This window comes from Eriocheir sinensis, chromosome 25 (genome assembly GCF_024679095.1).
Source record: "Eriocheir sinensis breed Jianghai 21 chromosome 25, ASM2467909v1, whole genome shotgun sequence".
Taxonomy (NCBI): domain Eukaryota; kingdom Metazoa; phylum Arthropoda; class Malacostraca; order Decapoda; family Varunidae; genus Eriocheir; species Eriocheir sinensis.
Genome location: NC_066533.1, coordinates 5,175,213 through 5,188,994, shown reverse-complemented (window position 1 = coordinate 5,188,994; position 13,782 = coordinate 5,175,213). Strand labels below are relative to the sequence as shown.

The 13,782-nt window shown below is 43.9% G+C and overlaps 2 protein-coding genes across 8 annotated transcripts in view; one reads left to right on the top strand and one right to left on the bottom strand.

Moving 5' to 3' along the window:
• The window catches only part of LOC127003233 (zinc finger protein 501-like), a 99,148-nt gene extending 90,601 nt beyond the window's left edge, over positions 1 to 8,547 (top strand). The window contains exons 1-3 of one of the 6 annotated variants that reach the window (XM_050869623.1): positions 1,519 to 1,659; positions 3,984 to 4,077; positions 4,796 to 8,547. In XM_050869623.1, the coding sequence (XP_050725580.1) occupies positions 5,020 to 6,441 (1,422 nt within the window). In that variant the 5' untranslated portion in view covers positions 1,519 to 1,659; positions 3,984 to 4,077; positions 4,796 to 5,019 and the 3' untranslated portion in view covers positions 6,442 to 8,547. Of the gene's footprint in view, positions 1 to 1,502; positions 1,660 to 3,983; positions 4,078 to 4,148; positions 4,522 to 4,795 lie in introns of those variants that run through there. The other 5 variants (XM_050869624.1, XM_050869625.1, XM_050869622.1 and 2 more) reach the window with 5 other exon arrangements.
• Positions 8,548 to 8,900: 353 nt separating this feature from the next.
• LOC127003231 (uncharacterized) overlaps positions 8,901 to 13,782 on the bottom strand; it is a 69,471-nt gene continuing 64,589 nt past the window's right edge. The window contains exon 8 of one of the 2 annotated variants that reach the window (XM_050869617.1): positions 8,901 to 10,472. In XM_050869617.1, the coding sequence (XP_050725574.1) occupies positions 10,179 to 10,472 (294 nt within the window). In that variant the 3' untranslated portion in view covers positions 8,901 to 10,178. Of the gene's footprint in view, positions 10,473 to 10,498; positions 10,704 to 13,782 lie in introns of those variants that run through there. The other variant, XM_050869618.1, reaches the window with a different exon arrangement.

The window sequence follows — 13,782 nt, the reverse complement described above, 5'->3', positions numbered from 1 at the left end:
GAGCAACAAACAACAAAGAGTAGTGATTGACGGATTTAACTCCGAGTGGGCGCCGGTCACTAGTGGCGTCCCTCAGGGCTCGGTTCTTGGCCCAGTGCTCTTCATTATTTACATCAATGACGTGGATGTTGGGCTCAATAATCGCATAAGTAAATTTGCAGACGACACAAAGATTGGTAACCCGGTTCTCACTGACGAAGACAGGCAAAACCTCCAAGAGGATTCGCACAAAATTTCAGCTTGGTCGGATAGATGGGAGATGCCCTTTAACGTAGACAAGTGCCAGGTCCTTCATGTTGGAACGAGGAATAAGAAGTTCGATTACGAAATGCGCGGCGTTAAACTCAAAAGCGTTCAATGCGTCAAGGACTTGGTGGTCAAAATCGCGTCAGATCTCAAATTCTCACAGCAATGCATCGATGCAGCAAATAAACCGAACAGAATGTTGGGCTTCATTAAAAGAAACTTTTTATTCAAGAATAAAGATGTAATACTTCGGCTCTACAATAGTTTAGTCAGACCCCACTTGGAATATGCGGTACAGTTTTGGTCTCCCCACCATGCAAAGGACATTGCTAAATTAGGTGTTCAGCGTCGGGCAACGAAAATGATCCCTTCCTTGCGCAACAAATCTTACGAAGAAGGCTTTCCACCCTTAACATGTTCTCTCTTGAGAAACGTCGCCTCCGAGGAAAACTGATCGAATGTTTTAAAATACTTAATGGTTTCACAAATGTAGACAGATCAACATTGTTTATGATCGATGACACTTTGCGCACGAGGAACAACGACGTAAAACTCAGATGTAGACAAGTAAATTCAGACTGCACCATTTTTTTTTTTCACCATCGTTGTAGTGCGAGAATGGAATAAGCTCCCACCATCAGTGGTCCAGTGTAACACGATTGACTCCTTCAAAAAAAAGCTCGACCGTCACTTCCTTCAACTTAATATCAACTAGAGTAGAAATGCAACGTTTTGGAGCCTTCTGATTAATGTAAAATCACTTAGGTTTAAGGACAGACCACCTAGTCTGGACGATGGGGTCTGTGTGATCTGATTTTCTATGTAAATCTATCTATGTAAATCTCTCTCTCTCTCTCTCTCTCTCTCTCTCTCTCTCTCTCTCTCTCTCTCTCTCTCTCACACACACACACACACACACACACACACACACACACAGAGAGAGAGACCGAAACACACTGGAAATCGACGCACAGGATGGAAAAAGAGAAAGGGGCAGGAGTGCACTTTCCCAGCCCCTTCGCCAGAGCTCTCCCACAATGCACCGCTCACCACAACCTTTCGTTCACACCACATGACACCACAATATTTACCCCATAACCCAACCATTTTAACCAGCACAACCACACACACTTAAAACAACACACATTACTCTCTCAAACACGATAATCACACATGCACACCAACCTTTTATTCCTGTCTTTTTGGTGTAGGTTTGTGTGGACAGGCGAAAGAATCTGACATGTATGGGACGTGTTCTGAAATTTAGACTAGGGGGTGAGCTCTGGCAGCGCCGCAGAGCCTTACAGCTTCGCCATTTGCTAAGGTGTGAGGCAGACAGCAGCCCCTCAGCCCCTTCAGCCCCTAAATACCTGGCGGAAGGGTGTGCAGGTGTGGGGAACCTTAATTAAACAGGTACGGGACAGGTGTGTGGGTCGGGGTGTGTTGCGGGAGGGTTGGAATGAGGTTGCCTGTGTTTTTGTGTTTGTGTTGTGTGTGGTTCTGGAGGAGTGTTTTTGTGTTTTCTTGGGTGTTGTTTTGTGTTTCTTGGGTGTTTATAGTGTTGGATGAGGGTTGTGTAGTGCTGTGTGACGGTTTGAGTGAATGGTCTTGTGTGTTGTGTTTGTGTTGCGTGGTTCTGAAGGAGTGTGTTTTTGTGTTGTTTCTTGGGTGTTTCTTGTCCTTAAAGATTTTTCAGGAGGTAAATAGTGTTGAGTGAGGGTCGTGTTGCAGTGTGTTAGGCCGTAAGGTTGACTGTTTGTGTTGTGTGGTTCTGAAGGAGTGTTTCTTGGGTGTGTTGAGAGGTAGTGTGTTGGTTCAGTGTTGAGTGAGACTTGTGTTGCAGTGTGTCAGGGCTTGAGTGTTTAGTCTTTGTGTTGTGGTTCTGAGTGTTTCTGTGTTTCTTGGGGCTTGTGTTTTAAGAGGTAGTGTGTTGGTTTAGTGTTGAGTGAGACTCGTGTTGCAGTATCAGGGCTTAAGTGTTTGGTCTTTGTGTTGTAGTTCTGAGTATTTTTGTGTTTCTTGGGGTGGTGTGTGTTTTAAGAGGCAGTGTGTTGGTTTAGTGTTGATTGAGGGTTGTGTTGCACTGTGTCAGAGCATGAGGTTGCCTGTTCATGTGTTGCATTGTGTGGATCTGGATGTTTTGAGTGTTTCTGAGGTGTTTTTTGGTCTTATGGGTGTGTTGAGAGGTAGTGTGTTGGATGGGGGTTGTGTTGCAGTGTGTTGGGGTGTGAGGTTACCTGTTTGTATGTTTGTGTTGCGTGGGGTTCTGCATGAGTGTTTTGTGTTTCTTGGTCTTATGTGTGTTGATTTGTGTTGAGTGAGGGTTGTGTTACAGTGTGTCAGGGCTTGAGTGTTTGGTCTTATGTGTTGTTTGTGTTGTAAATATGATTCTTTTGTGTTGTTTCTGGTTTTCATCAGTGTTTCAGGAGGAGGTGAGTGTTGGTTAGTGTTGAATGAGAGTTGTGTAATATTGTGTGTGTTGGCTGTGTTGTGGGTGGGTTGATTGCTTTGTGTTTTTCCTTCACGAGTGTTTGGCGAGGTAGTGTTGAGTGAAGGTTGTGTTGCATTGTGTTAAGGCTTGAGTGTGTGTGTGTTTGTGTTTTGGCCTCTCATGTGTTTCAGAAGTCAGAGTGTTTCATGTGTTGAGGGAGGGTTGTCTAGTGTTGCCTCGTGTCAGGATTCATGTGTTGCATTTGTCTGTGTTGCATCCTTTTGTATGGTAAACTTTTTCTTGGTTACCTTTCCATTCGCCTGTTTCCACTGGCTCATGATTAATTAATACTTACCTGTGTTTGAGTAAATTTTTGGCTCAGGTCACCCTTAAATTCCAATGACGAAACTTTTTTTTGTGATATTTTTTAATTAGTACACCCAACCAGGGCTCAAACCACAGGAGTGGCAGCTTGTGCCGCACTTGTGGTTCAAGTCCTGGCTGTGTTTAATCAACCTGTCTTTCTTTGGTCTATAGGTTTTGATGTTAAATTAATCTGACATTTGTTTTTCTCACAAATCAGCAGGATTTTTCCCCCTCCCCTACCCCTTCTAAAAACTAGTGATTTCCACAAAACAAATGATGCAAATTTGTAGGAAATGAATCAAATATCCCCACAGCCCACAGCATGTAGAAATGAGGAAGAATAAGCACTTGAGACCCCACAAGACAATGAGGGAGGTGGACTTTGCCGTCACCTTGAGCACCGACAACAACTTAACAGCAGGGCGTAAATCGTTTCACACATATTCATCAAAAACAACTAAAATTAACTAATCTAACTTACATCTTATCTAACCTAAGTGGATCTAACCTAACTTGACCCTATCTAAAGTAACAACTTGTCCCACTGCCCAAACAGAAATAAATCCCTAACTTCACTCCAGCTACACCAACTCCCACCCAGGAACATTAGTCCAGCTGGGAGGGAGAATAAGTTGTGCTAAAACAGTTATGTGGAGTCCAATTTAACACTTAGTCCAGTGAGGATTTTTCCTTGTGATGGTTCTATTGCTTACATTTTGGCTTAAGAAATTTGAACTCGAATCATTCAGTGCCACTTAATACTCTAATCTAACTATCTTCATGTGTCAAGGTCACCCCCAGACTGCAGCTCACTCCAGTAACTCTGACAAGGCTCACAGTATGGCAGATGCTTCGTCACAGTGTTCTTTGAGGCTGCATTATGACATGTTCTCTTGTTATATTTTTACCTACTGATTATAATACAAACTTTTTTTTTCAGTAAAGGAGGCAGCTCAAGGGCAAAAATATATATACGACTGAAAAATGAATGACACTGCTGCTAGCTTCATACTATCATGATTAAAATTCTAAAGGTAAAGGGACAAAGCACTTGGCATAGGTTGAGCAGTGCTTTTGTCTTGAGTTGCTGGGACTGTCTGTAGTTGTGGGTATTGTGGGTGAATGCATATCCTGATCATCAGTATTTGGGGTTTCTTTGTCTAACATGCTGTATCTTAGGCCATACCAAGACAAGCTGAAATAACCCTGCCAGTATTTGAGCAGTTTACGCTGAGTCTTCTGCGACCTTCCCACACAGAGATTAGAAGTGACTCACCTTGCCCTGCTCCCAACCTCAACTCGACTCACTGGAGGCACAGCTGTGACTAATCTATCCCAGTGCATGCTTTTGATGACATATAGATCATATCACATTTCAACTTGGCCTGGTATGGCTTGTATGTTATTAAAGCCCTGTTCCAGGATAGATTAAAGTCCTGGCTACACCACCTCCATGTTGAGGGTGGGTGGAAGACAGGGTGAGTCTCTTACTTTTTAACCTCTTTGTGGGCAAGGTAGTGGTAGACTCCATGGAACCGATCAAATACTGGTTGGGTTATTTCCTGCATAACAGGTTAGGTCAGAGGTCAGGTGTCAAGTCTTAGATGGTAGGTGTAGGAAAAGGTTCATTGCTTGTTGAAAGAAAAGGCTTACAATGGGTGTCTTAGTCCTTGGTCTGTCTCCTTACTCTAAAGACAGGTGTGGAAGCAAGTATGTAGCTGTTGTTTTACCTCACTGTGATATGTCTTACAGAACACCAAGCCTTTGGAGAGGTCGTGCAGCTGCTTCCCATCACTGTGACACCGTCAGGATCATCGTTGTTGCCAGTTCTGCCATTCCTGGAGTCTCCTGCATCACTCAGCACCATGTTTGGCAGGCAAGGGGAAGAGCGTGTGTCCTGCAGGGTGGCCGGTGCTGCGCCTCATGATGTGACCAGAATAAGTTGAGTTTCACACAAGTAAACAAAGCTTGCAACCATGGAGGAGCAGCTGCCTCTTTACCTGTGGACCAAGCAGCAAACACAGCAGTTCCCAGCACAGCAGATTCAGGCACCACAGATTCCAACACAGCATCTGCATGTGGAGCAGCAGCCCCAGCAGGTGCAGCACATGCAGCAGCCACAGGTGCCACAGGTGCAGCAGATTCAAACGGGCCAGCCTGAGTACAGCGAGGGGAAGTACGTCTGCTTAGAATGTGGCAAAGCATTCAACAAGAGGAGCAGCTTCGACTACCACAGGAAGACACACACTGGTGAAAAACCCTTCCGGTGTGGCATCTGTGGCAAGGCTTTTGCCAACAACCGGAACCTTGTGGTGCACACCAGGATACACACAGGCGAGCGGCCCTACGAGTGCAAGGAGTGCGGTAAGGCCTTCACGCAGCGCAGCATGCTGACAGTGCACTACAGGATCCACACCGGCGAGCGGCCATACCTGTGCAGCGAGTGTGGCAAGTCTTTCTACCAGAGTGACCACCTGACCAAGCACCGCAGGATTCACACTGGGGAGAAGCCTTACGGGTGTGACGAGTGTGGGAAGGCTTTTTCCGACAGCAGTGCTCTGAGGCAACACATTAGGAGGCACCAGGAAGTCGGTCCCTTCAACTGTGAATACTGTGAGGATGTGTTTGATAAGAAAGTGTCGTATGACCTGCACATGATGGAACACAAGGGGATGAAGCCTGAGGAGTGTGACAAGTGTGGCAAGCAATTCCCCACCAAAGGACTCCTCACAAACCATAGGAGGTCCCACTTCAAGGAAAAAGCATTCAGGTGTGAGCTTTGTGATGCCGAGTTCATACGTTTGGTAACCCTCAAGAAGCACGTGAAGTACGCACATGGCCACGGCACCACCAGCAGACTCCCACCCGTGTATGACGGCCGGCCACTGAGGAAGCCGTACGGGGAGTCCAAGCCCTTCAAGTGTGACGAGTGTGACATGACCTTCACTACCAACGGTAAGTTTCTGGCCCACCAGCATACCCATCGTCCAAACAAACAGTTCAAGTGTGAGGAGTGTGGCATGTGCTTCGCCAAGAGCTACACGCTGGAGGTGCACCAACAGATGCACACCGCCGTGGCTCCGGTCGTACAGACGGTGGCCTCACGGAACTTGCCCTCCCTAACACCCATTGTGCCTCTGATAGCCATTCCTGCAACTACTGTAAATGGTCCTCAAAACTCCAAGATAACGGCCTATGTCAGAGTCCCCCAGCGGCCAGTGGCATTGAAGCGTGAGCCCCCGTGCAATGACCCGCTGGCGATGGCCACGGCGGCTGCTCAGGTCACGCCAGACCTGGTGGAGAGCCTGAGCCTGCCGGAGCAGCAGCAGCCATACAACTACCACTACCCAGTGCAGGGCAAGATGGTGTATACAGCAGCACCAAAATATGGGAAATAACTTTCTGCATCTGAGAGTTTGGCTGGAGTGTTCGTAAGAGGGAGGAGTATGTTGCTTGAAACATTCACAGATACCATGTGATGTAGTGAGTGTGTTTGTCGTGTCAGAGTTTAGTCCAAGGCCATGCTTACAAGGTGCATATAAATGTGTTGAAACCTAAACATGTACTTTTAGTTAGATGCGCATGAAGTATATTTTTGAAGTAGTGCAGTACTAATGCAATAGAAGTAAAAACAGTTGTTGCAGCTTAGAGAAAGAAATTTATCCTTTGGTCAGACTTGCAGACCAACAACCAATTTCACCATCATCACCGATTCATCTGCATCACAGTCGGGATAATCATAACACTTACACAAGCAAACATTGACCACCCTCCCAAAAAAGACTTTGTTTTTGTTGTTGTTGTTGTTGACAGGCACAGGGAAATGTTCTTAGGATGTACATTTACATGAATATTTTTTTATTCTCTGCAGAGTGCATCCATAATTATTATTTAATCCTTAGAGGACTAGTCCTTAGTTTGGTGTACCAAAAATATATAGGATGTTGCAGCTCTCACTATAATCAACATAGGTTTTCCTTTTATTTTTTATATATTTTGTGTGTGTTCCATGCCAAGCAGCTTAGTACCTGATGTGCCATAATGTAAACAAGAACAAGGAGCCAACGCCAGTGAAGGAAGAATTGCGTATTCTTAGATGCCTCAGCACAGTGTGTGTCAGGGGTGTGTTGGCAAGGTGCACCATATCTGCCAGCAAAATGTTGTACACATTGACCTACTATTGACATATTATTACCTAGTTTACTTCTGTCATGCTTAACATTGGAAAGTCACCATTACAGCATGTCAAGACTTAACCTGTGAAGGCAGAGAAATTATTGGCTGAGTATCAGCTTGTATCTGTCTCAGGGTTGTTAGGTAGACTGCCGGGACAGATTTGCACAAATATCAAATCTTAAGCAACTAAAGTGAACTCCAGACCGATTGGTGAGTCCAGGTGTTGACAAATACTGTGCAGTTATGAAAGATTGACTGATTGTTTTCTTAACTTCGGAATATTTAAAGAAATGTTCAAGCTTAAAATTAGTAAGTCAACATTATTTTTCAGAAAATCAGATCATTACAATATGTGCTCCCCATTTTCTACCAAAATTAGAACCAAAATATGAGGTACTGACTGGAGCACCTGCCGGCATCCTGGAAATCTTTACAAGAACTTGACTTTAATTTAAGCCAGTATGTATGAAGATCCTAATGCTGTGCAGATGTTGCTTCTGAGCTTGTGGCTCAACTTGCTGCTAAAATGTTTGTATCAGTACAGCAGAAGAAATGGAAGAGTTGAATGAGTTATACGAGAAGTGGATTTCAAGCTATTTATATTGAGTTGTTGAGTAGTAAGGGTTGATATGAAGAAAATTTTCAATTGAAACATTGGAGTAGTAGTGCCAGTAGATTGCTGATAAATGTAGAGGGTGAAGTTGAATTATTGAAGGCTGGTATTCAGTGACTATCTCAGAGTTTTAGATGTATTGAACATGACAAAGAGACACATGTATTTCTTCCTACACTCCTGCCCACAGAAAACACTTAGATATTTAGTGGAGATGTGGAGATGGAAATGTGTTGAAATAATTTGGTTTTATACCCAGAAAGTTTGTTACCGTGTGTCCACCACAGGTCTGTTGGCTGGAGTGGTGACAGTAATGCTACCTCATTAGTCTGCCATTGGTGTGTGGTATGTAGCAGGAACAAACCACAACATTTGTCTCATAATTTTTCACAAGTTTTAAGTATCTTGGTATGTCAATGATGCCTTTCAAATGTATTTTTGCAGAAATGTATAGTTCAGAGAAAATCATGCTGCTGAAGTTATTGGTGTATTGCATTAACTGTACACTGAAGGGCAGGAGGTTGTGTGAGCAGTGGTGGTGAGAGGCGTGTGATGGTGTGCTATGCAAGTGTCTGCTTACCACATCATGGCATGCTGTGCAGGCTGTGGGGGCTGTCACTGTGGGGTGCACAGCCCAGACCTTACCACCTGAAGGAAAGGTACTGTTATAAACACATCAACTGAAATAATTTATGCATTAAAAGGACTTACTTTATGTGAATGTTTTGATTTTAGTGTGCTCCTCTTGAGTGTGTGTCAGAAGTATGTAATTGCCTCTAGGAAGACTGCCCGTCCTGTGGTATTGAAACTGAATATGTATTCCTCGGAACATCACTCTCAGAATATATTTTTAAATAATTTGAGTAAATGACTTATGCTCATTGGTGCCAGGGAGGGTAACAGGTCTGTTAAGTGTTGAGCACTACACTGTGTAATTGAGTGTTTTTCCCTTTTTTTTTTTTTTTTTTTTTTTTGTGAAACAAATTTTAATATTGCAAGAACAGTAGATTATTGATTCTCCTGGGGAAAAAACACTTTTTAATTTTCATGGGTAAAGAAAGCAACATAAAAAGTATTACATACAGTAATATTTTTTGGTGAAGACATTACACCCATGTCCTTACAGCTGAGCACCTCCAGGGTCTACACAACCTTGGCTGTCCCTGATGCAGGCCACCGCCAACACCAGCAGCGCAAGTAGTGTGACCACAAGCAGGGCACACACACACACACACACATCAGGTGGCTGCAGGTAAGCACGGGTGTTCTGGGACACAGCACCAAGGTAGCTACATGGACACAGGTAGTTCTTTGCAGAAAGCTACGTCCTGTTTACTATGTGACAGTATTACCTTATTTTTATCACAAAATATTGTTTATTATATATGAAACATTTTGGCTACATACTAAATGTTAGGCACAGTTACTTTTATACATAGGAAACACTATCATCCATTCGTTCATTCATAGGAAACATGTATCACGAGGTTTGGAACATCACCGTTAAATAATTGTTATAATAGTAATGAGCAACCAAGTGCAACATTACTCATAAGGGCTGCAGCTACTGACAAACTTCATCACATAGGAATACACATTTTTACAGACATTGATGTTACACTTAATAAAACGAAATCAAACATTCAGGTAATTACTATTTCATAAATAATAATGGTAGTTTTAGCCAGTAGGACTGCATAAAAAAGACCAAACTGCTTAACATAGCAGAGGGGTAGAAACCTAACCCCACCAAAATAGCAGCCTGGCCTCATGAGACTGGTCGAATTTGTCTGTGGTCAGTTGGGTGATCAAAGTCAAGAGGTTAACGATGCAATCCTACCTAGAATTACCCAAGGCCTATGTGGACAGGTCTTCAGCTGTAGCCTGGCCTGGGGCCCACACTACATCATCGCACTGCGATGAAAAAAAAAAAAAACTTTAGTATGTAAAGTTGAAAGATATTTTTCAAAAGATGTGTTGTAAAAAATATTACAGCATGGGTAAAAAAAATGCATAATTGTCATTGTCCCTATCCAGCTGTATGTTTATAGGCGGCCACACGTTGTGACACCAAAGTTTTCCTGAGAAGCGTTTAGTGGCGTGTGGGCCCAGTGTCACAGGTGGCTGGAGGACCTGCCGACGTAGCCTTGGGAATTTGGGATTGTCATAAAAAATATTGAGAAATACATGTAGGCTCGTAGACATAGATAGGAGACGGTGCTCAGGGGGCTATGAAGAGCATGGACGCATTCCTCTGGCCTGAGTGTGGTCTCTTATCGAGGGGCAGCAAATGACAACGGTACTAATGAAATAAAAATAGGCTAGTAGTGTTAGACGAGACAGCGATCAAGAGGGAACAACAGGCAAGGGCCGCATCTCCTTGTCCTCCACCCCCTTGTCCTGGGCTTGGTTTCTTCTCTCCGGGCAGCAGAAGGTGGCGATCATCATGATGAGCCCGAAGCAGAAGGCACCGTAGTGGACGAAGATGAGCCTCTCCCGGTGTGCCGTGTAGAGGGCCTGATCGTCCTCGGGCAGGGTGGCGGTGAAGGCCTTCTGCGTCGAGAACCACACCACCAGCATGATGGAGTTCTCGATGAAGACCAGCACTGTGTACACCGTGTAGGGGAACCACGGCGCCACCTGACGAAGGGGTGGAGGGAAAGGTGGGTGGTTACTGGATGTTGTTAGTGGTGGTGGTAATGGTGACGGTGTAGTAGCTAGGTAATAGTGTAGGTGGTGTAGTAGGTAGGCTAGTAGTGGTTCTCGTGTAGGGATACTGATGGTGGCGGTGTAATAAGTAGCCTAATAATAGGATACGTAAGTAGTATTGGTTCTCGATGTAGAGACCTTGTAGGGGAACCACGGCGCCACCTGACGGAGGGGTGAAGGGGCACGTGGGTGATAATTGGTTGTTGTTGGTTGTGGTGGTGACGGTGGCAGTGTAATAGGTAATAACAATATGTAGTAATAGTAGCAGCTTAGCAATAGTAGTATTAATAAAGGTAAAGGTGGTCTCGGTGGTCATCTCTGTCCGCTTGACTCTTGAGCCTGTGATAGAGAAGACCTCGTTACCCCGGACACAGGGCAAGCATAACATTCGGGTTACCACAGTTTACCTTCCCCGTAGAGAAAGATGCAAATGACAGGAGTGGTTGAAGAAGACAGAGACAGAGAAAGGAAGACAAAGAGTACGGTAAAGAAATTAACTTGATGCGGAGGTGTAGGTTCCCATTCATCGACCAGCCCGCAAGGGAGGATGGCTAGATGGGATGCGCTCCGACTCCACAGGCTGGGATTCGAACCCGAGCTCGCAGATTGGAACTAGGCGTGCTAACTACTATACCAAGATGGCCCATGTAGTATTATAGTAGCAGTAGTTGCAACAGCAGCAAACGCTTTTTCTAATACATTTGCTGCTGCTACTACTACAACTAACAACAAACTACTGCTACAACTGACTACAAACTCCTCCTCCTCCTCCTATTACTACTACTACTCATATGGAAAACCGATAATACGACCGATAAAAATACCACAAAAATAACCGATATAAATATGGACGATAACCGATACCCGATATAAATCCACACACAATCGATACACTAGCGCGATATCCCCGATATAACGAAACCGAACTATACTGATAAATAAAAAAAAAAGATGGATTTTGATTTTATTTTAGAAAATCTGTATTTTAGAAAACTTACAAAAAAAAAAAATACCACACGTCAAACACACATTATGACGAACTAAAAAACACAAAATAAGGGTATTTGTGTTGTGTTGGTCATATTTGTCAAGCTACTACTTTTGCCTGAAACGGTGGTCTGTTATTTGGCGTCCCACCTCCACCAGCAAAGCAACTTGTTTAAGGACTGAAATCTCGTGCTAATACAGACATCATGTTGCTGAATATGTCAGACATACATGTGAACGACTTACCAACGAGAATTGTTCTATATGTACACACTTGTATAGACATACAGTACCACTAGAGAGATCCCGGTAACTCTGTGACCTCTGTACTTCCAGCATTTATTCTTACTGTTAAAGCTTTTATTACTGAGTACATGGTGACCTGCACTGGTCTGAACATGTATCGTTCACAGACACCAGTGTTTGTAAACAAACGCGCCAACTTTGTTGATGGAGTCAAATAGCACACAACACCGTGCAATACAATACCATGCTCACAAACGAATATGATATAATATCAAATTTGCGGCAGAAAATATCATTTTGGGGCAAAGTTAAATGAACTACTACTACTACTACTACCGTTACTACTACTACTACTTTTACTCCTACTGCCACCACCATTACTAACCAACCGTTGACGTGAATACATTTTTTTTCTTCTCTCTTTCTGAGCAAATTGTTTGTTCCCTGGAAAGCTGCGATGCCTTGATTACTAGTAGGGGAGGACTATCATGCGGCTTGTATGTATGCATAACAATATAATAAAAAAGTGAAGCTCGTCAAGAAAGTTTATAAGGAACATGCAGTTTATTCATGAGTATCGACGCTGCTTGGGGCTGGCGGCGAGGCGTGTTGTGATTCAGTAAACACGTTCGTAGTAGAAGTAGTAGTAGTAGTAGTAGTATAGTGGTATTGGTTGTAGTAGTAGTAGTAGTAGTAGTAGTTGTTGTTGTTGTTGTTGTTGTTGTTGTTGTTGTTGTCGGAGGGGGGGGGGGGCAGTAATACCATTATTATTATCATCCTCAGCACCATATTGTTGAATTTTTCTATTTCGGACCTTCAACTATCACATTAAAACAACAAATACCGGTTTTAACAAAATCTTAAACTGAATATTGTGTTTTGTGCGGGTACGACAGTTTTGGTTCTGACACCGATAAATGCAATGCTCCGAGTACAAGAATCTGGTAACACTGCGGAGTACGGGGAGGGGCGGGGGGACACTCAGGACGCAAATGTCCGACAATCACGCCATTAAATTAAGGTGGGCGGCCAGAGTAACGTGCGTCAGACTAGTGATGAAGAGGTACGCTTTGCGGGAAGGTAGAAGAGTAGGCGAAATCAAAACCTGCAGCGGAGGAGAATAGTGCCAAACCATTTACAGGAGGAGGATAGAGTATCAAAACCTTTACCACTAACATCAGGGACAGAAGTGGAAAACGTTGTGTGATGACAGGCTTTGCGGGAAGGCAGGAAGCTATTCGATATCAAAACCTTTACCGGAGGAGGATCGAGTAAACTAGCATCAGAGAAAGAGGCGGATGACGTTGGGAAAGTCCTTTATCGTGCCGTGAACAACTGATGGCTGCTGTTGATTATGATGGTGGAGATGAGAGGGAAATGTGAGTTGGGTGTCATGTCACGTATAATTACCAAAAGTTTTACAACCGGGAGAGACAGAGAGTACGGTGGAGAGATGATCTTCAGGCGACGGTGCAAAGAAAAAGAGCAACAAAAGACGCAAAGAATAAGATTAACTAAAGAAGACAAATCAGACAGAGAGAGACCAACAGGGGGAGACAGAAAGCATGGTGGATTGATGGAATTCAGGCGGAGGCGCAAAGAATGAGAATAACACAGAAAGATGCAAAGGACAGGAATGGTTGAAGAAGACAGAGACAGAAAGGGGGAGACAGAGTATGGTAGAGAGATGGACTTCAGACGGAGCTGCAGGGAATGAAAGTAACAGAGGAAAATGCAATAGTCAGGAATAATTGGAGAAGACAGAGAGACAGAAAGCGAGAGAAAGAGTACGGTAAAGAAATTAACTTGATGCGGAGCTGCAGAGAATGAGAGTAACAGAGGAAGATGCATAGGACACAAATAATTGGAGAAGACAGAGACAGAGAATGGGAGACAAAGAGTACGGTAAAGAAATTAACTTGATGCGGAAGTGTACAAAAAATGAGAGTAACAACGAAAGACGCAAAGGACAGGAATGGTTGAAGAAGACGGAGACAGAAAAGGGGAG